The sequence below is a fragment of the Phaethon aethereus genome (assembly GCF_964289735.1).
Source record: "Phaethon aethereus genome assembly, chromosome: 2".
Lineage (NCBI taxonomy): Eukaryota > Metazoa > Chordata > Aves > Phaethontiformes > Phaethontidae > Phaethon > Phaethon aethereus.
In genome coordinates, this window is record NC_138582.1 from 22872240 (window position 1) to 22896245 (window position 24006).

At 35.5% G+C, this 24006-nt stretch overlaps 1 protein-coding gene across 29 annotated transcripts in view; it reads right to left on the bottom strand.

The window, feature by feature from the left end:
* The window catches only part of RIMS2 (regulating synaptic membrane exocytosis 2), a gene marked incomplete at its 5' end in the record, with an annotated part of 516464 nt that overhangs the window by 93135 nt on the left and 399323 nt on the right, over positions 1–24006 (bottom strand). For 4 of the 29 annotated variants that reach the window (XM_082015606.1, XM_082015595.1, XM_082015620.1 and 1 more), the window contains 3 exons: positions 3919–4019; positions 8929–8964; positions 18821–18853. The exons of 21 other annotated variants lie outside the window; for them this stretch is intronic. In XM_082015606.1, the coding sequence (XP_081871732.1) occupies positions 3919–4019; positions 8929–8964; positions 18821–18853 (170 nt within the window). The remainder of the gene's footprint in view (positions 1–3918; positions 4020–8928; positions 8965–18820; positions 18854–24006) is intronic. 4 more of the 29 variants (XM_082015619.1, XM_082015622.1, XM_082015621.1 and 1 more) reach the window with 4 other exon arrangements.

Genomic DNA, 24006 nt, shown 5'->3' on the forward strand with positions numbered 1-24006 from the left:
TTCTGCAAAATTCTTAGTTTTTATCTGGTGTTTTACCTCTTTTACCCCAGCTTTGTTCCTTGTTGCTCTAATATACTATATTCCTAATTACTACATTACTGACTATTACTAATTGCTATATTATATAACTGGATTTCTCTGCCTTTTTGTAGGTCATTATTTTCTCCTAGTAAAACAAATAAAATGAGCCTCATGATACTTTGAGGTTGAAATGTGTGTCAGCTAGTTGCCAGTCTCTGTTTTACCTTTGTTCCTAAAGAAAACAATCGTTTTTCACTATTCTAACTCCTACATAAATCCAGCCCCACTTAGTTTGGCATTCAGCGTTACTCAGACCCTTCCGCAGTGGCTAATATGGCCTGAGTTGATGGAATTCTCTCTTGATTTTACATTGATTTCGCGTATTGCAAACAGTTCTAGGGCTCCGCATACAAGAAGTATCTTCTCTCTTTTTTCTCAGCAGCAGCAAAGCTTTTCAACTCTCCCCAGTCGATCCACTGGGCACGTTCCAGTCATGGGGGCAAGGAGAGAGGAACGGCAGGATTCTTCCCACCCTTTATCCTTCGCTTGTCAGCAGGGATTCCTGAATCTGAGCAGCGGTGGGAATGGCCAGTGGAAGGAGTTACCAAGCACAGCGCTATCGATTTGTTTGCCAGAAGAGCTAATGGCAGCAGCGCCAAGCAAGAAGCAAGGCAGAGAGTTTCAGAGAGATTTTAAGAGGAAGCTTGGGAACTGACCTCAAAAGCCAGATCAGCCAAATGAGTCCAAAGTGAATCTAGCACGCTGCTCACTCAGCTTTTTCCGGGCTCCCGTCTTGGCCCTCATCTCTTCACAGTGCAGCTTGCTTAAACGCTTAAGAACTGGGAAGCTTAGCCCTTTGTGCAAAACAATAACCTAGTCCTAGAAAGATTCTTGAGGAAAATTACATAAATCAGGCTAGTATTGCAGAGCCACAGTATGGCAAACGGCTGTTTTTCCCTCTGGTGGAACACTCTTGTGCTACTGTGCTTTTTTTCTGTATTACCAGAACTCAGGTTTTCCTGCATGTCAGCTTCTACCAGCACAGCAATTCAGACTTTAGTATATCTCCTATTTAGTACAAGTCTACTGGTACTCAATATTCAGAAATAAATATTTGTTCCAATACCAGAAATACTTTTACTTAAGCCTTAAGGCCCACAGTTTTTCCTCTCATGTCTCCTTAGTTGTAAATATGTTTATATGAAAATCAAATACATTGCTTGTTTTCTTTATGTCTGTGCTGAAACCATATTTAAGCAACTTCTGCATTTAAGGAAATAACTCTTTCACACAATATATCACCTGCCAAACTCATGTATACAAAATATCATGGAACCAGAATACTTAGTTTTCCAAAAATAATGAGGCATGTATATGAATAATAAAAATACAATCTGCAACTTTATCAATCATGAGGAAAAAACATAAGGGAAAATCAATTTCATATTTTAGCAGCTTCTAAGAATACAGATGTCTGGACATAAACTTTTCCCACAAGCTTCCTGATATAAGACTATGCACCACAGAAGTGTATGTACCTTCCTCTAAAGCCTCTAGTACTGACTTCCAGAGGTAGAACAAAACTAAAGAAGTCTAACACAGGATGCCTATTTTCATATTTTCATATTTAATATAACTTCTACTGTTATAGGTTTGCTTTCTCAGCAAGGAAGGATATTCTTTCTTAACTCAAAGTAATCATGAGGGACATACAGTTGTTGTTGACTTCCATTTAAAGAAATAGAGCAGAAATGTAAAAGAAAATTCCATCTGCTAGCTTTCCTGAATGTCGCTTAATGCCTACTCAATGACCTTTTTCTCAGGCATGGCATGTTTGACTGCCTGCTTGGGCCAGTTAACAGATTTAAAAAATCAAAGTTACTTTATAGTAAACAGAACATGAGATTTCAGTCAGCATTTGACATACGTGTTTCAGTTCATGATTGCAGAAGAATTTTTTTAGAAACCAGGTAGATAAATTGTACTTACTCATTTTCTGTCTCTAGATAATATAAGTACTTAATTAAGGGGAATTGAAGCAGTGGTAGTAAAAAAGTGAAGACAGAACTCTCGTATGGCTTATAAGAGTTATGGTTCTCATATGGCTTTCAAAATACACAATTTTAAGAATGCATTTTGAATTAATACATGTATGTGAATATTCAGTGTCTAGTTCCACAGGCTCATTGATAGAATGACTAAGTCATTTTCAAATACTGAAACTACAATATGGCAGAAGAGTAAATTAGCTGTTTATTTCTGGACACAATTTGTTTGATGTGTGCAATAAATAAATCACCATTTTCATAAAATAATTTTGTTTATAATTTTCCTCTTTAATACATTCCTATAATACTGAAGGTAAAATTTTAATTAAAAAGCTAAAAGATGTATAGTGAGGCCCAATAATACGGTGTGGGTGAAACGGAAAAACAAGGGTAGGAAACGTTTCCTTAAGTAGTTATATTCTATGCAGCTCCTTCACATGAGAGCCCATTTATTCTCTTTACTCCAGACCAGTCCTACTTCTGACTCAAATTTCAGTCAAGCATTGAGGGAGCAGGAAAACTAGCAGAATAAGTCTGGTCATACATACAATACATAGAGTCATATTTCTGTGGTACATACAATCACAACACTTGCGAAAGGTCTGCGCACAGTTATTACGCTCGTCTCTAAAAGGTAACACCTTTCAAAGCCGACAATATAGACACACGTGAAAATAATTTTGCATAAGTGTCAACACAAAACAAGCATCTAAACATGACAGTATACCAAGTCCCTCCTACACGTTAATAAAAATTCCTATGCCTTCTGTAATAAAAAATACATTTGTAAAATACTGAGATAACCATGCAGCACGTCTACAGAGTTTTTAAGTTAAAATACTTAAATGCCATTTTCACAGTTTTCTTTTTGTTTTGTCAATTCTAACTATTAATAGTGTTTTCCATTTTTGTCATGGGTTTCACTAAAGCTCTTCCTCTATTTTCCCACCTTGAATTGTACATTCTAGAAAGTAATTATATCAAGTATATTAGTCTACATTATCTGCAAAACTAATAATAATTAACAAATTCGATGATTTCTTTGTCTTCAAATATTAAATGGTTCCATTTACAGTAACTTTGCCAATCCTTGGAGCAAGGAACTGCATCCTGGAAATAGAAGTCTAAAACAGACTTCCTCAGCCAGCTTTTATAGGTCAGAAGTCTCATGTTTCCCACTTACAATCTGACCTCAATTAATGAAGTATTTTAGAGGACACTAAATTATTTTTGTATAATAGAAGTTTAAATTGAAAATATCTTGATTATTTTAATTAACACACTGTATATGACATGACCCTGTTCCAGATAGGAGGAAATTCTGGATAGTATATTTGGGGCTATACCACTATGAAACGATTCAGATTTTTGGCAAATTGTTGAAGCTGGGGTGGAAGCTTGTGTTAGTGTATAAAATACTTTCCCAAAAGCTAAACTACCACTATTAAACTAAGTAACACTACATCTTCCAGTTTTCAATAGATCAAGATAACCCTGTGTTCAACTATATGAAAGCCATGAACAGGTTTCAATAGCTCTCATTCCATCTGTCACTTAATAAACCTCTTTTTTATTTCTCTTTGAGCTTTTAAATCATGGTCCTATTGTTCATTCCAATGGATAATTGCACCACCACTTTTATTTGATTTAACTTATCCTTCTTAAATTTTTAATAATCAAGAACACTCTGTGTTAGGGGTTTTGCTGCACGTTTTCAGTAGTTTTATTATAGACACACAAGAAACTTTTACTGAAGAAACAATTTCCCACTCAGGTATTACTTTCTAACAGGATATTGGATATTTCAGTTTAGCATATTTTGTTGCTTTTCAAAACAAAACTCCCTTGCCTTAGAATGATAATCTTGTTCCAGCCTGGAATCTGATCCTGCTACCTGTTTGTACTTGCTCATTTTCATTTGGCGATTCCTCTCTTCTACATCCAATGCACCTGTTAATTTAAAAAAAAAACAACAAGAAAATAAATACACAAGCAGTCCTCAATTCAAGCTTAGAGTTATGCTCATGGAAGTTTTAACAGAAAGAGATGAAATCTGATTTACTTAAATTTCATTGTATATAATTTCAGTTCCTGAATTACAGTTTTGCAGAAAAACAAAAAAAAAATTGTAAGAGGAGGAAAATAGTAGATAAGCAAGTATTTAGGCAGAATCTTAATAAGTGCTGTATTACCTACACAATTCAAACTAAACCAACTTTGTGGAAGAAATGAAAGTAAATGGAACAGAATGTTTCCACAGAAGAGAATTTTACTACTTAAAAAATATTCAAGAGAAACCAAGTCTTTAATTCAAAAAAAAAAAAAAAAGGACTGCAAAGACAACCTGCTTATTTTGGGTGGACATCCTGGTTCTGCGTTTGTTACAGTGTGATACCAGCCTCTTTATACCAAATTACTAATCAAGTACAACCACAGGCTGGCAGAGCTTCCATTTACCATTTGAGAATATGATGCTCAAAACAATTTAAAGATGTATAAAGGAATGTTAAAGAGCCACCCAGTGGCATCACTGTATTACATTCTAATGACACACAACTTCAAGAATGATTTCAGAATTCACTTTTCTTGGACCAAATACATGATTAGTCTCAGTTAGGGCTGGGTTATTATATGACTTGGGGAGCAGCTGGTTTCAGCCAACTGGTACTGTAACACCACAATTTACTACTTAAAATAGTAAGGAAGTAAGTGCCAAAGCTGAGGTGGGACAGATAAATAGAAAAATGAAAGGAAGACAACAGCCCAGAATTAAAAAAAGAATTTCACACAGGCTTGATTCTCTTCCACTTTAACATGGTATAAATCAAGAGTAATTCATTATCCACTGAATGCTAAAAAGCATTCATTTTGACTGACATTTGTCTTAAACTTTCCATAATTTTAACATAAAAGTTCTCTAGGATTAAAATTTCAGAATCCCACTTGTCATAAATGGAAGTTTCTGTATATTGTATACATTGAACAATCTGGACTTTTATTTATGGAACTGAGGTGGGAATATTAAGATTCCAGTGTACTACATAAAACTGATTTAAACTCTAAACCTCAGTTCTAAGTCATAATCCAATAGTAAAGTGGGTCTTTGCACAGGACCTCTGCAGGGCGTCTGAGCTTTGCGTTTTCTTTCTTGAGAGCAGTAATGGTAGTAGCACATACTACGAGAGAGACCTGCCAGCTAAGATCTAAGCCTTCTAGACCTTGCCTAGAAGAGGCAAGGGAATAAGGCTAAACTGTACTGTTATCTGTAAACCCCCTGGCTTCTGATTTTTGTACTCAAACTCTCCATCTTTATTCCCTACAAATATGAATGAAAAGCCTTCATCAAAACTTTTAAGAGAAATGAAAATCAAGCAAAATGAATGAAAACCTGGAGTTTTAGAGGGAGAAACAAAATGAAAAAGAGAGCAGCAGATGAAAATTCCTAAAATAAAATACAGCTAGTTTTTCCTATCACAATTTTCCTTGACCATTATAGGCCCCAAAGCATTACCTGACAATTTATCATTAAGATGCAGTGTTTTTTATAAAGATCTAGTTTTAAAAGCTCTAAAGATATATTTTCTCTCCTGAAAACAAAAACTTTAAACTGGAAAATGATATTTTTTCTTTTTTCAGTCAAAGAAGTAACACATAAGAGGATTTGAAGTAAAATACTCTAATTCTTGCTTAAAGAAAGACATAATCTTTTTCTGAAATCATAACAGTCTACAAAACCACTTGTCATTCTTCAGTAATGTAACAAAAGAGATGTTTTTCACCAAAAGGGATATTTGTCAATTCTTCTCAGGAAATTTTCTTATGAAATCACCACATATCTTCCTTTTCACCAAATATTCTGCCAAATTTCAGATTTCAAGAAGTGACGAAATAACACCTCTTGAGCATCAATCAGAAATTTCACAATTACTTGTGAAAATATTCATTCTTATCTATGATCATTTTTCCCAAGTGAAAGTTAGGTTTCTAACTGCTCATAGTCTGCAAAACCAAGCAATCTGAAATATGCAGCTGAAAGGGAAGTATAACACGTAAGTCCTCAGTGTGAGTCCTCTGTAGCAAAATAAGCAAAATTGGTGGCGTATTTTGGTCTCAAGAGAAAAGACAGCAACATTTAGAAAAAATATATTCAGTTCCCATAAAAGCTTATTAAAAGAAAATCTACCTTGCTATGTATTTTTGCAACTGCCTTTAACAAGCAAGTGAATGCAGTTATATGCAAAAAGAGGGAATCCTGAGGGCAATGGAAAGCTCATAAGGCAGAAGATCAGCTTTGTTTGTTCTGTGTACGGAGCTGACATGCAGAAAGAGTGTGCAGGGCTACTGGCAGCCGCAGGCTAATCTCCATGTAACTAAAGCCAGATGCAGCCGTGATCTGGATGGGAGTAGGTAAGGGTGAGAGAGTGTCACGGCATTTCCCGTTCACGTGGTCCAGCATGCATGCACATTGCACTAAGTGGCTAAAATGCAGGACTAGCATCATCTCCACTTCGGCTGGCAAATCTATACTTAGCTGAAACCTATGTGTGGGGGTTTAGCAGGAGCAGAACATACTTCCAGAGAGTTCAGTAATTGTCCAGGTGCATTAGGAAGCTTCAGCTCCTAACATGATTTTTGTAACCAAGGCTGTACACAGGACATCAGTCCTATATTAAGGACTCCACTGTAATCAGGAGGTGCATATGGTAGACAAACCAGAACTAACCTGAATCTATAAGTTATCAATAGTGGTGAAAATGTAGGAGTGTAAGGTTTAACACTGGTAGCACAAGGCTGACTGAGCCCTTTGTGTTATTCAGGTCCTTAGCTAGAGCCCAGCACAACACATTTTCAGGACTATAGAGTCTGACACTAGAAAAATTAAAGCTACTTCTGATATACTTTCATGTACTGCCATGATGTACTGAAGCATATGCAACCAAATTTTGGCCAGGCAGAAGCAATTTCATTTGTACACTTCTGCCTTAACTTCCTTTCAAAATTTGGCTTCTAGACAGCAGCTGTGCCTCCAACAGAAAGAGCCAATGAGATACTCAAACATCAGCCATTGGAGCACCAAAAATTAAGAAAGACTGACAGAAAAACAGAGCCTGGTGTTGCTCACCAACCACAACTGGGATCATTACACTGTAGGCAACATCTCAGAGTTTTGCTTATTTTGAACAACTCTCTAATGTTAAAAACCCGAAGGTTATCTCAGCGGGTTTTTCATCAGCACAGAGAAATTCCTGGCTGACAAAGAGCCAGCTGCTGATTCAATAGCACCCGTTCTCCATATTTTTAGAAGAGAGTGTGCTGAGGGGAAGCAGCACAACTACAGTGCAAACACACTCCCAAAATGCCAGAGTAAGGTGCCCAAGTACTGTGCACAGCAACCCTGTAACCTGCACTTGGATCCACAAGGACTGTCATGAGAGACTAATCTGTGCCACAGTTTAGCACTAGTGACTGAAGTAATTAAGGTTTAGGCCTTATGAATTGTACCTTAACCTTTGTTTTTATCTATGGAAATGTAATGGTAGATAAGGAACTATAAGTAAAACTTCAAGTACAGGATATTCTGTAACACAAGATAAGGAAATGTTTCAAGACACAGACAAAAACAGTGCCTGGAGGCAGCTGGAGCAACTCAGAAGACCCCAGATGCCATGAACAGCACTGGCTGAGCAGAAGTGCCATCAGGAAATAAAGAGACCTATAGCGGCCATAAAATCCAGTAACAACCAACAGGCCGGGTCCCTCCTCAGAGTCACCCAGCTTGAGCTGTAACTACTATTGCATATTAAACATAGTAGAAGAAGGAGCTCTGATTCTTAAAGCGGAACCTGGGGATGAGCCCTGTTGAGGTGGCATCCACATAATTCCTACCATGGTCTAGGTGGTCTATTCCTACAAGACAACTCAGGGCAGGCACTAGAATCACTGGTCCACCTTTGAATGCAAACTATTGTTTTCATGTTTTAACTTGAAATAAGATAAGATTCAGCTACTTCACTGTTAAAGCTTTCCTCATACTGAAAACTAAAAGTTAGTTTCATTCTAAAAATTTTAAGGGACTGTAATCAGTGGTGTGGTTAAATACCTAACTTTCCCCGACCTCAACTGGTCATAGAGTCACATTTTTACAAGGAGATAAGAAATCATTCAATTCAGCCTGGAGCTAAAGACTGTTATTTTCTCTTCAGGTCAAATATTGGTCACTCTCTAGGGTACGACTCTTCAACTGATAGCCTGTGGTCCACACCAGAGACAAAAGGGACAACAAAATGACCTTATCACTCAGCTTAACTTAAGGCAAACTTGCCTATTTACAAAATACAAATAGCTGGGAGCTGTGTTCTTTCATTCTTTCTTTCATTGCCTTCTCCAGTGCAAATTATTAAACTATCCTAGCTACTATAGATGCTGGTGATGGTGATGTGTCTGGAGAAGGAGTTTGCTGTACACTGGGGCTTCTGGGGCCTAGAGAGTAAAAGGGAAATCTGGTGTATGGAAGTAGAGGGGAGTTTCTCTTAAAATATTAGGACAGATTTAGTTTTGGATAGGCATGGACAAGAGGAATACAAAATTTGGGAGGCACAGCAGCTCAGGCATGGGGGAAAACTAGTGATGAAGTGACTAAGAAACACTGAGATTCTGGAAGTCAGAAACCTGTAACAGAGAGGAAAAAGGCAGTGTGCAGGTAGGAACACTGTGTGCCTGGAGTGGGGATGACAGAACAGAAGTCTTAAGGTGTATGAGAGCCTTCTTTAGCTGACTCTGTGGTGCACATTTACTTACACATAATATATCAAAGAACTTGAGGGCAAAACATAAAAATATTTTGAATAAGTCACCCTACCTGTATCCCCATTCTCTGGATCTGCTTTCTTTTCTTCTATAAACAAATGAAAGCAATATGTAAAACAAAAAGAGGGGGAGAGAGAAAATGCAGAAATAATAATAAAAGCAATATAAATCATGCATTAAAAAAAAAGAATAAAATCCACCAAATTATTTTAAATTCATGAGTTTAGTCAACCAAGTATGGTGCTCTACATCCAGAGGGATATTCACTGCATGCTAGTGTATACATTTGTGCACGCTTATTGAAGACTTACTGGAGGGAACCCATGGCTATTTTGTGCACTTCAGAATCATTAATACACTCAACACAAAAGAGAGCAAGGCAGGTGTCAGACATAGTTACTTTACAGTTTCCTTGAATAGGATGACACAAAAATAAAAGTAAAAAATTTGCTTGTGCTCTGTGTTTTATGCAGTGCACACACAATGTGCAGCGTAATGGTTCAAGCATAAAAGTTGAATTTATCAGAATGGTTTTCAGTAATTACTTTAACTCTTAATTGGTTTAATCAATTCTCATAGCTTCTACAGGTTAAAATGCTTAATAATGATATTACTGTAGCTTGTCTTAGAGTTAAGATATGATGAAAAACAAAAGACACTAACAGCAATACCCAGAATCCAGTTCATGCAGATAAATCCAGCTAATTGATGTCAGCAAATATTCTGAATACGTATCAAAGGTTGTAAATGGCTCAGGGCATTCCTCTGTCACAAAGAAATGAAAATACATTGGATCCAAATCAAATAGTTTGGCAGCCCATAAATACTGCACCCTGAAATCCAAGTTTGGTAATTAATGTGAAAGAATTTTAAGTCAAATTAAATTTACTTTAATTAGAAGTACATTAACTTTTAAACAGACTTTCTGGTTTTTTTTCTTACTGTAAGTCAAAATGATATTAAATTCAATTAAAACAATCCCATGAATATGGAGCAACAACCCCCAAGCTACAAACCAAAAATAGCATGTGTTACTAGAATTAAATATTTTTTCAGAATTATTGGTTATTGAGGGTTGCTCAGAAAATTATGATGTACTTTATAGTACACAGACTGAAGAGGGAAACAGAGCTGCCATATTTTAAGGAAATACCATTTTGTAGATGAGTATCAAAGCAGAGGAGGAAGTCATACTTAAAGAGGAATCATACTGGGGGCAAGGTAGAAGCGTAAGAAACAAAAATATATTCCTGCAGAGAGCACGAATAATGTGCCATGCTTCGATAGGATCTGGCATCCCATCCTGTGTAGGAGCAAGGTTGTTCTTCTGCTGGCAACTGCTAGTGGAACTCCTAGGCAAATTAATGGGAAGCAGATATGGCATGTCATAAGCCTACACTTTTGGAAATCGGGGGATATCAAATGGGTTCTTGAAATCTTTCCCATTTCCCGACCTTTCATGCCCCATATTGTACACATTTTATAAATAAGGCCTTTTGCAGCCTTCTGCTTTAGCATTTGGGTAGCCTTGCCTATATTATCTATGTGGATTGTGGATATTGCTAGGAAAACAGCAGAAAAAGAGAGATAGATCTGTTTGCTTTACAAGCTTTAAGTTTTTGTTTTTTTTTTTTAAATTACTGTCACCAATGTAAAGCTACAAATACAACACTGTCTTCTACTGCCTCATCACTTTCTAAAGCAGAAAGCTATTTGATAGGAATACCACTGATTCAACATAATGCAAAATAGATGAAAGTAAAGTAAGAGTCATTAAAATACGCTTTGGTTTGAGTTCACACAGAATGATGACATTTCTAAGTTATTTCATACACATGGTGAAAAGAAATCTTTACTTTGCCTGAAGTATCATTTTAATACAGAAATCTAATACTATGTAGGATAATTAATTTTTTAAGATGCTTAGAAGTCCCTTCATCCATATGTCTGTATGTCTTTCAACCATGAGTCTTTCAATAAAGACATTGTCAAAATAAGGGAAACTTGAAACCTGTCTGATTTTCACTTGTTCTTGCTCCATGTTTAAAAAGTATATAGAAAAATATTTCTAAATTGACTTATAGAAAAAATACCATAGTATATTAGCAAGCATAAAATTCTGTCAGATGCTTGAATTTTAAAAGTGTAATTGAAGTGCTGCGACATTTATTACAAATCTCTACAATAAATAAACTCTTTAGATTTTTACAAGAAAGGTCAGCACAGTGGATCCTACTCTCCAAACTGAGATTCCAGTTATATTTTGAAGAGTTGTCTGAAGAAATACTAGAAAGAATAGAAGATTGAGCTGAGAAAGGTCTCACAGACTTCTCAGAGTCATGGAAAGGTCTCAGCAGCAGAACTGAACAATATCGGTATTGTCCATTGACCAAATAAAACAATGTTAACTTCTCAACAGCAAAGATCTTCACAGCAGTTATGGGCCTAGTCATCACTTCTGAAAACAATTCAGAACAGGTTCAGAACGTTGATACTAAAGTAATTAATGCTTTTGGTTCCCACAGTTATTAGGTGCTCAAATCAAAAAAGCCATAAAGAGCCTAAATGTCTTGAAAATGCTGAAAACAAATAAATCACTGAGATGATTTTAAAATGTCTCAAACTGAATAATATAAAATGGCAAAGTCACCAGTCACTCCTAAAAATCTTTGTGTATTTCTATTACATTAATATATCTTCAATATCATCACATTAATCAATACTTTTCTACATCACTTGAATTAAACTTGGTTTAAATAAGCATAAATTGTATCCTGTGGTGTAGATATCTCAATTTAAGAACTAAAGTTTTTCAGATTTAAAAAATTTGGAGAAAAAAATCAGTGCTTTCATGAAGGAGACATTTCTGTACATTACAGAAAATAACTGTATGTTTTCAGATTAATCAGAACACAAATATATTGAAGTATATTTGTGAAATACAGAGATAATCTATAGGGATCGAGAGATTAAATGCTGAAAAATCCTCTCAAAACCTTCTTCTGCCATCACAGTTGACACTACTATTATGATTATTATTATGCTATTATGACCACTGATGTTTCATAAAATAGTGGACACAGCCACGTTCCCCTGGTCCTTATTCTTTCTAACAGGTACTAATATATCTAAAAGGTATCTACCAACCTAACACATATCTGGAAGATAAAATGAACAGAAAGGACTTCTAAACAAGAGACTCATATAAGAGCGACTTAAGAACTAAAACTGATCTAAACTGGCCTTGATCAGCTAATATTTCTAAGATGGAAATGCCTTAACTCAATGAGTCCTTGTTCACAACAGTCCTGCTGTTCTGATGGCAACCTGGAGGTGCCACAGCCAAAGTACCCTGGCAAGCTTCACCCACCCCTCCCCAAGAAGTCCATGGAGCAGGGACCCCAAGTCCCTTGGAGCAGAACTATCTCTGCACATGTCCGAATAGAGTAACAGTTCCTCAGAAGCAGTAGGATAGCAGACTTCTCCCTAGACATAAATACCGATGGCAGCGTTGAACAATTGCTCAAAAATTGCTGGCCTCCTGGGGAGGATAAAGGGGAGCTTGACTCTGCAGCCTGAAGGTTCAACTGGGAGCTGCTGGATTTAACAGTCTTCCTCCCAGGGTTTCTTCCTTCTCTTAGAGCTGACTGCCCCAAACTTGAGGTTAGAGCCTGGTTCTCGCTTGAACTGTCTCTCCTGCAATGATTTTTAACTGTGCAGGGATCAGCTGAACAGGCTGGTTCAGGATAGTACTTTCTGTGATCCGGAAGAAAGAGATTTGCATCAGCTCAAGCTGGGGCCTAAAATAAACCTAGACTTCCCTGCTTGGAATGAAAGATATTGCAGCCTCCAACACTGGAGGATGTGCATCATATTACAACAGACAGACGTGGAATTCGTTTGCGTCCAAGTTTAGGCATAAGATAGGACGACTACATCAAATGTTTTATGCTTCTATTTTTCATATTTGCAGACACTTAAAATCAGCAATAGTATTTATAGAGTGGATGAATTAGCTTCTTAAGTGCTTTATTGAAAATTGAGTCTGATTTTTCAAAGTATTGCAAATTATTAAATAACATTTTAAGAAACAAATGGATACATAGGACCCTAACTTTTGTTAAGTACTTTTAAAAATGCTAGCCCAATTTCTTACTAGATATTTCTCTTTAAATGCTTTATGAGAATACAGGAAAATCAATTTTCTGCTGAAAAAAATCCCTGAAAAAATATTCATATCAAAACAGGCAAAGGAAACAAGATTGTCTCCTGAAAGCAAAATCCCAAACTTGTCAGTCAAAGGTCTTGCGCTCAAAGGATTACATTTCCTCCTATTTCCAGAGCCATTCAATTCCAATTCTACCTCTAAGAAACTAGCTCTAAATTTTGTCATTCTGGCTGTCTACAGTGTGAAAAATATAACTGTCTAACTGCTACAGGTCTCGCAAAATATCAGGTGATGTGTGATATAAATGGTTGCGAAACTTCGCTCCAGGGCTTTACGTTCACTGTGTGGCAAATACAAAAAAGTTACTGTTGCAGGAAGCAAGACCTTTCCAAGAAGTCTGTGATCCACATCACAGTCTGAGTGAAAAGAATATGGCTGACACCTACAGAAATGTGGAACAAGAAAACAAATAAAAGGTTGTTTAAGTGTTTTTATATTACTGTTTCAATGAGATTGAAGTGTCAATTACTGTCCCTAAAAGGGAATGCTAGAATGAAGACAGTTTCACTTAGCCAGCTTCCTAGTGGGGGAGCATGCCTTTGCATTCCTGTTTTCTATTTGAGAGTTGCTTGATGGTTTTGGTGGGTTTTTTTTTCTTGGCTTCAAATTTGACACACTAAACAAAGACTGAAACCCGGGGGACATTTCTCACCAATTAAACAAATTTTTATCACAATGCTTAAACCATGTTAACAATGTTACTTCAGATTATATGCAGAATACATGGCACTGCTTAGTAAAAGAATTGAATAAGATGGTGTGGTGATCTAGGCTAGAAAGTTAAAGAATCTCTAGAATCATGGGTTCATAAATTGGCAGGGTCAGCTTAGGTCTTCATCACTAGGGACAGATTAGTGCAGCTGCTAAAGGATGAAGGACTTTTGAAGCAAGCTGGAAAGCTCTATTTTGCATGTTTATTAAAATAATAATTAGAGTTAGAACCAGCTTTTTTTATGGTGTGTTTGCCCATGGTTCCTTTTCCAAAGTGTTTTTGCAGGGTATTCTGTGATGATGGGCCTTGCTGTACAAAGGTGTACATACATTTTGATGACCTTTGAAAAATACTGAGCACCCACATAGAAAAAGGTGCTATTAAAGAAGCAGTAAAATAAATACTAGCTAAAACAGCCCATTTTGCTTCTCCAGAGAATTCTGGCACATCCTCTCTATTTGAATGATAAGCAAAATTTTTTAAAAAAATCTCTGAGGGTCAGTGGACCCTTACATTCTGTACTTACAAAAATCCATTCAGGTCATCCATGCAATAAACTCTGCACTGTCTTCATGAAAGCCTGAGCAGAGTCTTATTGTTAAGCTCTCCAACATTCTGTTTGCCAAGCATGCAAGCTCCTCAGAGTTCCCACTACTGGTGTACTCTACAGTATAACCACAGAATATTTCACATTCTGAGAAAGCCACTTCAAAACATAGGCATAAACACTTGATGATAACTACGCCTCTGCTTCCAGAAAAGCAAACAGCTATTAATAGAGATTCTTCAGCCATCCTAAGAATGCAAGACAACTTCATTAACATCTCAATAACCAAAAATATGGTCAAAGATTTAACCAAAGAACACAAAAACAACAGTGGTGTATGCACCTCTATGTAAGTCTCAGGAGAATTACAAATTCAACTAGCAAACCTTTGCCGATAAAAAATATATACATAATGCTGTTCTGTCTTTTGCACAGTTATGCACTCATTTTTAATTATATAATTTGATATTTTTACTATTTTTCCTTCAGCAGACTGAAGATCAGATTTTATTTACATGGTTCAGTACAGATGGCTATTTTGGGGGTTGGCTTTTGAGGCTTTTGGTTTCTGGTTTTAGTTCTAATAAAAATTAACAATAAGGGCAATGAGCCTCCCAGCTATCCAACATCCATTAGCATGCTAAGTACCTTTAAACTGAATTTGGAGTTTACATAGCCCTTTGGTTTTTGTTGATCAAATACAGAGTGAGAGTCTTTAAATGTCTCAGTGACAGTCTAAGGCATCAGATTTTAAACACGCCTGTCAAACTAAATATCACAGAAGCCTTCAGAGGTGCACAAGTCATTTAATCATACTTGTGCTAAAACGTTACAAATTCCATCCAGAAATTTCTTTTCAACATAAGAAAGACGGAAACCAAACAAAGTACCATCCTGGTCTTTAAAGGAACATGTGTCACTGAACACTGACTATAACAATAACTCAAAAATAGAGGGGTGTCGTGTTCTGTTTATAAAGTGTAAATATGTTACAGTAGATTCACTCTTGGAAGGCTTGAAAAACCTCTCACGATACTGTAAGATAAGAACAAATCCAAGTAACTGTTCTCCTTGTCTTCTATTGCAGTTGATCTCTTAAACTCTCCCAATCACACAAATTTTTTGCACTTACTTTCTCCAACAATTTATTTGCCAGACCCTTCTACTGTTTGGCCCTTCAGTGTCCAGGGCTATGAGTTCTTCCAGTTTGGTCACCCATCTTTAATAGGGTTTTTTAGATTTTGTAGGCTTCACCCCCAACAACCATATTATTATAAAGAAACATAATTTTCCACAGAAATGATCAAACACAGAAGAAAACATATTTCAAAGTCCTTGTCTATTTGAATTTCATTCTCAAAGTTAGCAAAACTCTAACAATCCTTCATGTGCTCTTAACATTAGAGTTTTGCTCCAGATGTTGCAGAAAAGAACGGGAATCCCTATTTCTCTGCCCTTCCATGGCCCTTTCAAAATGCAGCGGTCCCCACTATTTCATCGTCTAACTGTCATCTGCCTCCTCAGAAAGCAACAATGACTGGGCATCGCTACTCCATCCCTTCTCATCCTGGAATAATTCTAGAATTAATTAGCCAGCACTATTTCTTCTATGTGTACACTGACTGCCTTTAAATGGTTATGGATCAGCATTTCCATAGTTTTGGTGATCAATTTTTGGGTACAGTTACTTGAGTCAGCTCACGGCTAGGCCTAGCTTAATTTTACAAGGCTGAAGAATGTTTCCTGTATCTCATATGTTTGAAGACCACAGTAAGTAGTACTTGCAATTGCAAGTAATTGTTGGCACAAGGGTAACTGGTTGGTCTGAACCATCTTACCGATTAAAAGACGCCTGCTTCATCACTAAGGTTCTTTGGCAAGCAGGGATGTTCTTCCATTGCTCATACTGAATACACAGGGAGGTGAAGAGGCATATGTCTCCCTAACAGTTTTCACAATACTTAAATTCTATGAAACATATTAAATTATTTCCACCATATGATTTTAGAAACAAATTGTGAAAACCCTGCATTGCAAAGCTCCTCCTTCACCCAAGGAAAACAGGGTTTAGTCATTAAGTATGCTATCAAGCTGTACTGCTGTCAGACAACAAAATATATATAAAAATATTATTGCTTGTTAGGTTTCTGAACTTGCTTTTGTGCTTGACATATACAGCGTAAGCTTTGCATGCACTCTCACAGAACTTTTGAATTTTAAAAAATGTAGATATGTTTCAGGGAATTAAATTTTCTCATTTTTGCAATTAAAGATTATAATGTCCAGAGAGAGGAAATGGCAATATTCTTCTTTCAATACAATATTCACATATTCAGATATTTAGCTTTCACAACACCTCTTGGACTAATAACACCTAAAATCAATAGCTAATCCTTTAATTCACGGGAACATTTGGTAGCATGGTAAATACTGTGAAAAGCATTTCCTAATGAAACCTGTAAATGGATAATTCTAGTTCCACACTTTTTAAAGCAAATTCTAAAACAATGGGAAAACATCTCCTTCAAAAGGTATGCCTTTGAAATGTCACCCTTGCTTTTAGCTGTGCACGCAGCTGCTCAAAGCACCTTGTACTGAAATGCATAAGCTGTTTTGTCATTGAGGTAAAACATGGAAGAGTACCCGTTTCAAATGTACATCTGAAAATATGTTACTATGCACAGAAGAAACTCATTGCTCCTGAGTTTAAGGGCAGTAATAACTGTTTCAACTGCACTGCTGATCATGCTTTTGCATTTCTGTGCTAGACACTTAAATTCATCAGTGCCTAATACATTTACTTAACACTGTTGGTGTTTGCGAAAGTGCATCTGAATTGGAAAGTCCAAACAAGTTAATAATACCCAGGTACTGCCTTCTCACATACGTTCAAGAAACATAGGTGATGAAAATATGTGTTTTTCTGAGACACTAGATATCTTTTAAGGTCTGATTTCTTCCAACCCCAAGAATCAGATGGGCTGATTCAATATATTGATTCAATCAGTAACTCAGAAGAAGGTTCTTGAATAAAAAGGTCCACAACTTTCATTTTCTTTTATTAGGAACAGATAGAAAATTGGTCACCCAATCCTCTAATTTCATTTTTGTAATTTAAGAGATTCAGAATCACTGCACAGGAACTGGGAATGGATCACAAGTACAAGGTAAGTAAACTCAGTTTTTCTACAATTTAATTTTTTTCTAATTTTTACTTATTGCTAACAGTGGTAATTTACAGAAGATGGAATTCAGATCACACTACCAGTTTTCTTCTCTATCCATACTCTGCAATTTCCCCTGTAATTTAAGTGATTTCAATCTTGAGATTTGTTTAATATGAAAAGCACAGCAAGTAACATCTGCAAGATTCCATAAAGATAATCTCTGATTAGGACAAGAGTAGTACCAAAGGTAAAACTGAGTTCTGAAGGAGCCAGCCATAGTAGAGAAAAGACAAAAATGTTTGACTAAATACCACCTAAATTTAATGGACCAGTCAATGCACCCAAAAACTACTTCAGATTTTAGAAAGTAAATGGCATCCAAGTAACTTCTCTAATTTGTTGACATAATAGCAGAGGCACAGGAAATTAATTAGAGCTTTGACACAATAATTATAAAATTTAAATTTTATAGGTGAATTTAACTAACTTAAATATGGGGAATTTCACTACTGTTTGGACATACTACAACTGAATAAGCAGGGAAGTGTGAACAACTACTGCATTTTCAGAGCTAGGATGCCTTGCTAGACATTAGTTCTCTGCCAGTAACATAAAGTACAGGGAAAATTCAATAAGATGGCAGATTAAAATTTGATATGGAAGATGAATCACAGGTAATGCACAATATGGAAGAAAAGCCATCTTCTCGCTCTCTCTTGTTATCATAACCTCATGTTTTACACTTTTTGGCATGAGAGAATATCTTCTGATCACTAACAACTCTGCTTCTAATCAAAATAGTTTTTATTCAATGAAGGTAAGGTTGACATTCCAATGCATGAAATTTAACTTACTGAAGTTATTCAGTTCTCAAATTATATCCTCCCCAGGGTGAAAAATAACTTGTTATATAAGTTTCCATAATTTTTGCAGCAGTTTTCAAATGAAAAGATAAAAAAAATTATAGATTGTTTTACTGTACTAGTTGGAAGCTTAAAGGCTAATTTACAGGTAATGGAGATGGGAAATAAACACTGATATGATAGAAATCCAATCCGTTTAAAGTCTTAAGATATAGCACACGTGTCATCAGTTACTTTTTGTAGACTACATAGTTTATAGATAGTAAAAATTACATAAGCACCTTAAACTTAAATTCTTACAGTTGTCCATATTTAAATATATTGAGGGGGAAGACAGTGAAAAGTATGTGAGGTGAGCTGTGATAAAATCTATAGGAAAGGTAAAATGAAAAAAATAACACAGAGAAAAGCAGTAGAAGAGACAGACCTGAGTTTCTTCTCCTTGATGATTCCGCTTCTTCTGTGATCACATCGTGTAATGGACAGACATAGACAAAGGAGATGGGCGTGAGAGGATGTATTCAGAAGGTTAAAACTGACACTGAGGGAAAGGGCCAAAAATTGTTTGAGAGAGAAGTCTGCAGAGCAGTTAGTAAATGGGGAAAAAAATAACACAGACACCAGAAGGAAAAAGAAAGCTGAAGAAGAAGTGGTTAAACTACTGTTGTTGAAAAAGAACAGTAAAGACAGGGTTAGTATAGGAGCTGAGGAAATAACAAAAGTTATAAGTGACAGCAAAGTCAATCCTTGCAATAAAGCTGAAGAAAAAGCTGGATAGTAAAAGGTATGTTAACTAGCATAAACACTTTTCTTCATGACTGTTCAACTTTTTGGAATGTTATCTACTTGAACACAAGTATTATTTTTCTCTTTCAAGTATTGAACATTCAGTTTAACGTCACCAATGAGAAGACTGTTATTAGATTTTTCAATTATTAAATTGTTGTAATTTATGCTGAACCAAAATTCACATGTCCAAAATGGAAAACAGTTTTTTTTTTCGAAAGGATATACAAGCCCAGGAATTTCAGAATCCACATAACACACTCTGGAAAGGACTGCATTATTGTAACACTCTGCCAAGGGCAATATTATCAAGACCAAAATACAGAATGTGGGAAAGAGAATGTATAGCTATTAACTCTCATGGTCAATTCAGCAGATACTTCTTTAGAACCAAATGTTACTCTTGTCTCACAGAAGTCTAAGTTACTGCAAATGCATGCAAATTAAATGCCAAAGCAACTCTCTCATTACTTACTTTATTATTTCACATTCAAAACACACACTGCCATTTCAGACATGGAGAACACCTGAGGGACAGTGTCATTCTCTGTATTGAAAATCTATTTGCAGCAAAAGAATGGGCGGAATTCACCTTCAAAAGTAATAATAATTACAAAGAACTGTCCAACTACCATCACTAGCAGAACAAATGCATTCTTCCAGAAATCATGAGAAATAAACAAACAAGTAAATAAATTATAAGCCCTGACCTCATTTCAACTTGCAGTTTGTTAATGAGTCACAAAACATTGCTAATAATTCATTAACACTGCAGATGTTAGATTAAGGATTTCAGAAAAGTTCATACACCACAAAAATATGCTATAATGTTATCCACATTTTACAGTCAATATCAAGATACCACTGAAAAAGCAAAATTGGAAAAAGCACTATAAATCAATAAAATGAAATTTAAGACAACACTAAATTTCAGCTGATAACCACTGTGTTCTATAGTCAAACAATTTTATTCTAAATAGCTGGCAGTTTATAATTTCCATCTACTATCAAATGCCAAGATTGTACCAAAACTTTGTGGTAAACACAAGCAGCTTGTAAGATATGTATTTAGCATGCATTAGGCAATTAAATTTGCTTACAGAATGAACACACGTAAGCGCTATATATGAGATATGCAATATGAAAGCATAGCAGCTGAAAATTTTGACAAAGGATGCCATGTATTCACATGTCAAAAAAACATAAGGGCGTATAAACTTCTTTCTTTCGAGGCAAGTACAATGAATCCATAGGATGAAATATAAATAAGGGAATACAAAGATCTACTTCTCCCTGGTGTATTACAGCTTGTATTAATATATTGTAGCTAAAATTGCTATAACTGTTAAATAGATAAATCATTATTACCACCAACAAAACCCAACTAAAGTACTTAAAATTTTCTAAAAATATTTTCTATTATATATCTATAGCCCTGAAGCAAGAACTGCTACTATGTCAAAACCAGTTATTATAAAGTCTCTATTATGACCGTTTTATACTTCATTTAGTATTTTTAATATCCATAAGAATACATAGCTTTGAGATATATATCACATTAAGATAAATCCCTCTCAAGAAATTTTCAAAGGATGTTTGGAATCTCATTATTTCCAAATTAGGAATATGCCTGGTATGGTAATGCAAGGCATTCTAGTAGTGTCAGTGGGGCTTAGCATTGACATAACTGAATACCAGGGAAGCTCCCTTTGAAGAATTTAAAACCAAATGACCAGTATTTAGTTGCATATCAGTCACACGTACCAATACTTTTGAAAAACTGCATTTTTAAAAGTCCTCATGCAAAGTATTTTTTATGAAAAAAATTATTTACCCATGAGTGGCAAGCAAAAACAATTTTTAATTACAGCTATTTTTCATTTTTAAGTTTTTACTCATCAAATATATTAGAAGAATAATTCTAATACAAGACAGAGAGGAAAACAAAATTTAATAGGTGTCGTCTCACTGCGGATACCTGTTCAGCTGAGATCTCATCTCTTGAGATAAATGGCTTATAACATTTTTGTATTAATTGTTGCAAATATTAATTAATTAGTAGAAGTTGTGTCATGGTAATGCACTACTTTCAATTAATGATGATAAGATGGAAGTACTAATAACATTAGTTATTAGTTATTAGACCGATTAATTTAGACACGATAGCACTTATGTGAATCAATCTCCTCCTGATTAAGAAGCCATGCTATAAATCCCAAACAATAGTTTGAAAATTCTCTAACTCTGTAGCTTGTAATCCACTAAAATAGATATTTTTGATAGAAATACATTAAAATCTGAGAACAAAATCATGGAATAAAATTCTATTAAATTTACATCATGTCAGTAAGCAGTCTTCATTTGCATAGTTATTCCTTTGTTGTGGAACCAGCACTTATTTAGATCAATTGTTCATCTTGACGTAGGAGAGTGGTATGTATAAAGGTATTATACACAGATTTAGAAACAAATAAGACTCAATGAATAAACTTATAAAGTAAATGAAAACCAGGTATTGTACTGCAAATCTGAATAAGAAAAAATAAGTACCATCTATTTTATCATGTTTTATACAGAACTTTTCATTGTAAGTCATGTCACTTATTAAAGAGAAGTATTTAGGAACTTACTGTTCAGAAAAATGCACTTGAAACCTTACACAGCAAACATACCCATCTGAAATTCTAAAAGCAGCATAGGACGAAGAGATGTAAGTTAATTACTCTTAATTTTCCTCATGGCTTTTCTTAATTTCAGTTTTTGCTTCTCCTTAAAAACAAAGATCTTTCACTGCATACATGGTCTCAGAAATTTCTGTAACTTCCAGATTTGAAAAGCCTCATTTCTGGACATTCTCCATAAAATAAGGTGTGCAACAGCACAATTAAATAGGCATATTCTTAAAACATGGAGGAGACTCCAAGATAGAAACGTTCCATGGAGTCTGTATGTTCCATAAAATACATGTCATTAGTCTGGACGTGATTAGACCTGAAGAATGACACAATGCATCTAACTTTCAGGAAAGATGTTCCCTGTCACTATTCAAACTCTGCAATGCTGAAGACACAGATAAAAGTCAAAGAATAGGTAGCAGAATAGTTAAGAGCAGAAATATTTGTTAAAAGATTTAGAGTGAAAGGCTATTTGACTACATTGAGGTGTGAATAAAATCAGTTTTCCTTAATCTTCTTTAATAGTGTTTAGCCACATCTTCCAGTTACCCTTCCTGCAGATACAGAGCCTGTTCCACACTTCTGATTTTTTTTCACTGAGGTAATTTCCTACTAGTTAAAGGCGAGTTCTTTATCTTGAAGTGTAAATACATACAAAAAACCCACAGCTGTATACTGGACAGATGCTGATGTTTTTCCTCAAAAATATAATCAGACAACTAACTAGGATAAAGAAAATACAGGGAAGACAGGAGCAATACATTTAATATTGCAATTACATAATATATGTTATATATAACATATAACATATAATATATAGCATATAATATGTTATAATAATGCTATATATACTATAGTATATAATATACACTAGATAAGGTCAATAAGAATATGGAAAAAGTGGGTTATTCCCACCCAAATACAAGGATAATAGAGAAGAAGGTAGAAAACAACATTCAAGAAGAAAACTTAAATATTCTCAGTAGCATGAACTCAATAAATCAAACAAAACTGTGTATACTGCATTACTTTTTCATAAGTCTCGAGATAAACTAAATGAGGAATTCAGAGAGAGAACTTTCATGATTTTGTTTCTCTGAATAAAGTTCAGATTATAATTTTATAAGGGGAAAAAGACAAAATAGTAATACTTCAAAACATTATTACACTATAGTTACACACTGGATTTGAAATATCATAAATTCTGAAAAGATAGTAAGTCTCACTGAAAAGTTAGGTGATTTAGCCAAACATCAATGCTACTTCAGAAAAGATACCGAAGAGCTTAGGTACAAATACACCCTCTCTTGTCAATAAAGGACAGATCAGCTATCCTAAATCAGGTAACTCCCTATTCTAAATCTGTTCTCACCCTAGTGATGTCATGAAGTTTCACCTCCTGCAGAATCAGATTGTCCAGGAGATCACATAGTTAAGACTTTGGGAATGGTTTCCAAGACATGAAAAAGCAGTAAGAGGATGTATACAAAAAAGGTGTGTGGTTTGTTAGACATTTCCAGGCCATCTCACTATTTGTGACCCATTGCAAATTACAATTACACCCCAACTTCATGCAATTTGACTAGGACACCGAAGTGCAGTATTTTACTACACCTGTGCCCTAGTCACACTGGGACTGCAATTCCCATCAACAGAATCCCCTTTTCTCTCTTGAATCCAGCTCTTTGTTGCTTTGGTACAGATTAGGTATACTGTCTTTCAAAGTGGTATACAAAAGAATGTCAGCAAAACTTGAAAGAAGCAAATATATTAGAGGACTATCTGTTTTAAATACACCATTTCTTAATTGCAAGAAGAGTCCCTGGAAAGTGTGCAGACACTCATTTTTTTCAAGACAACAGTCATGCCTACATCTCACTTGTCACAGGTTAAATGATCCTTGGACTCGACATGTAGCTCTTTTTGTAAATTTTACCCACTTCACTGCTTTTCAGATGCAGATCCTTTTCTGTACATTCTTGCCCAGCCCTACCACGGCAAATTGAAACTTGCACCAGGGCCATGGACTTTTTCTTCTTCCCTTTCTCAATCCATTTCTTTTGAAAACTACTACTTCTACTGCCCAGTCACTTTTCCTCTTCAACAATCATAAACTAGTCCCTGACTCCACTCTACTCCTCTCCTTTTCACA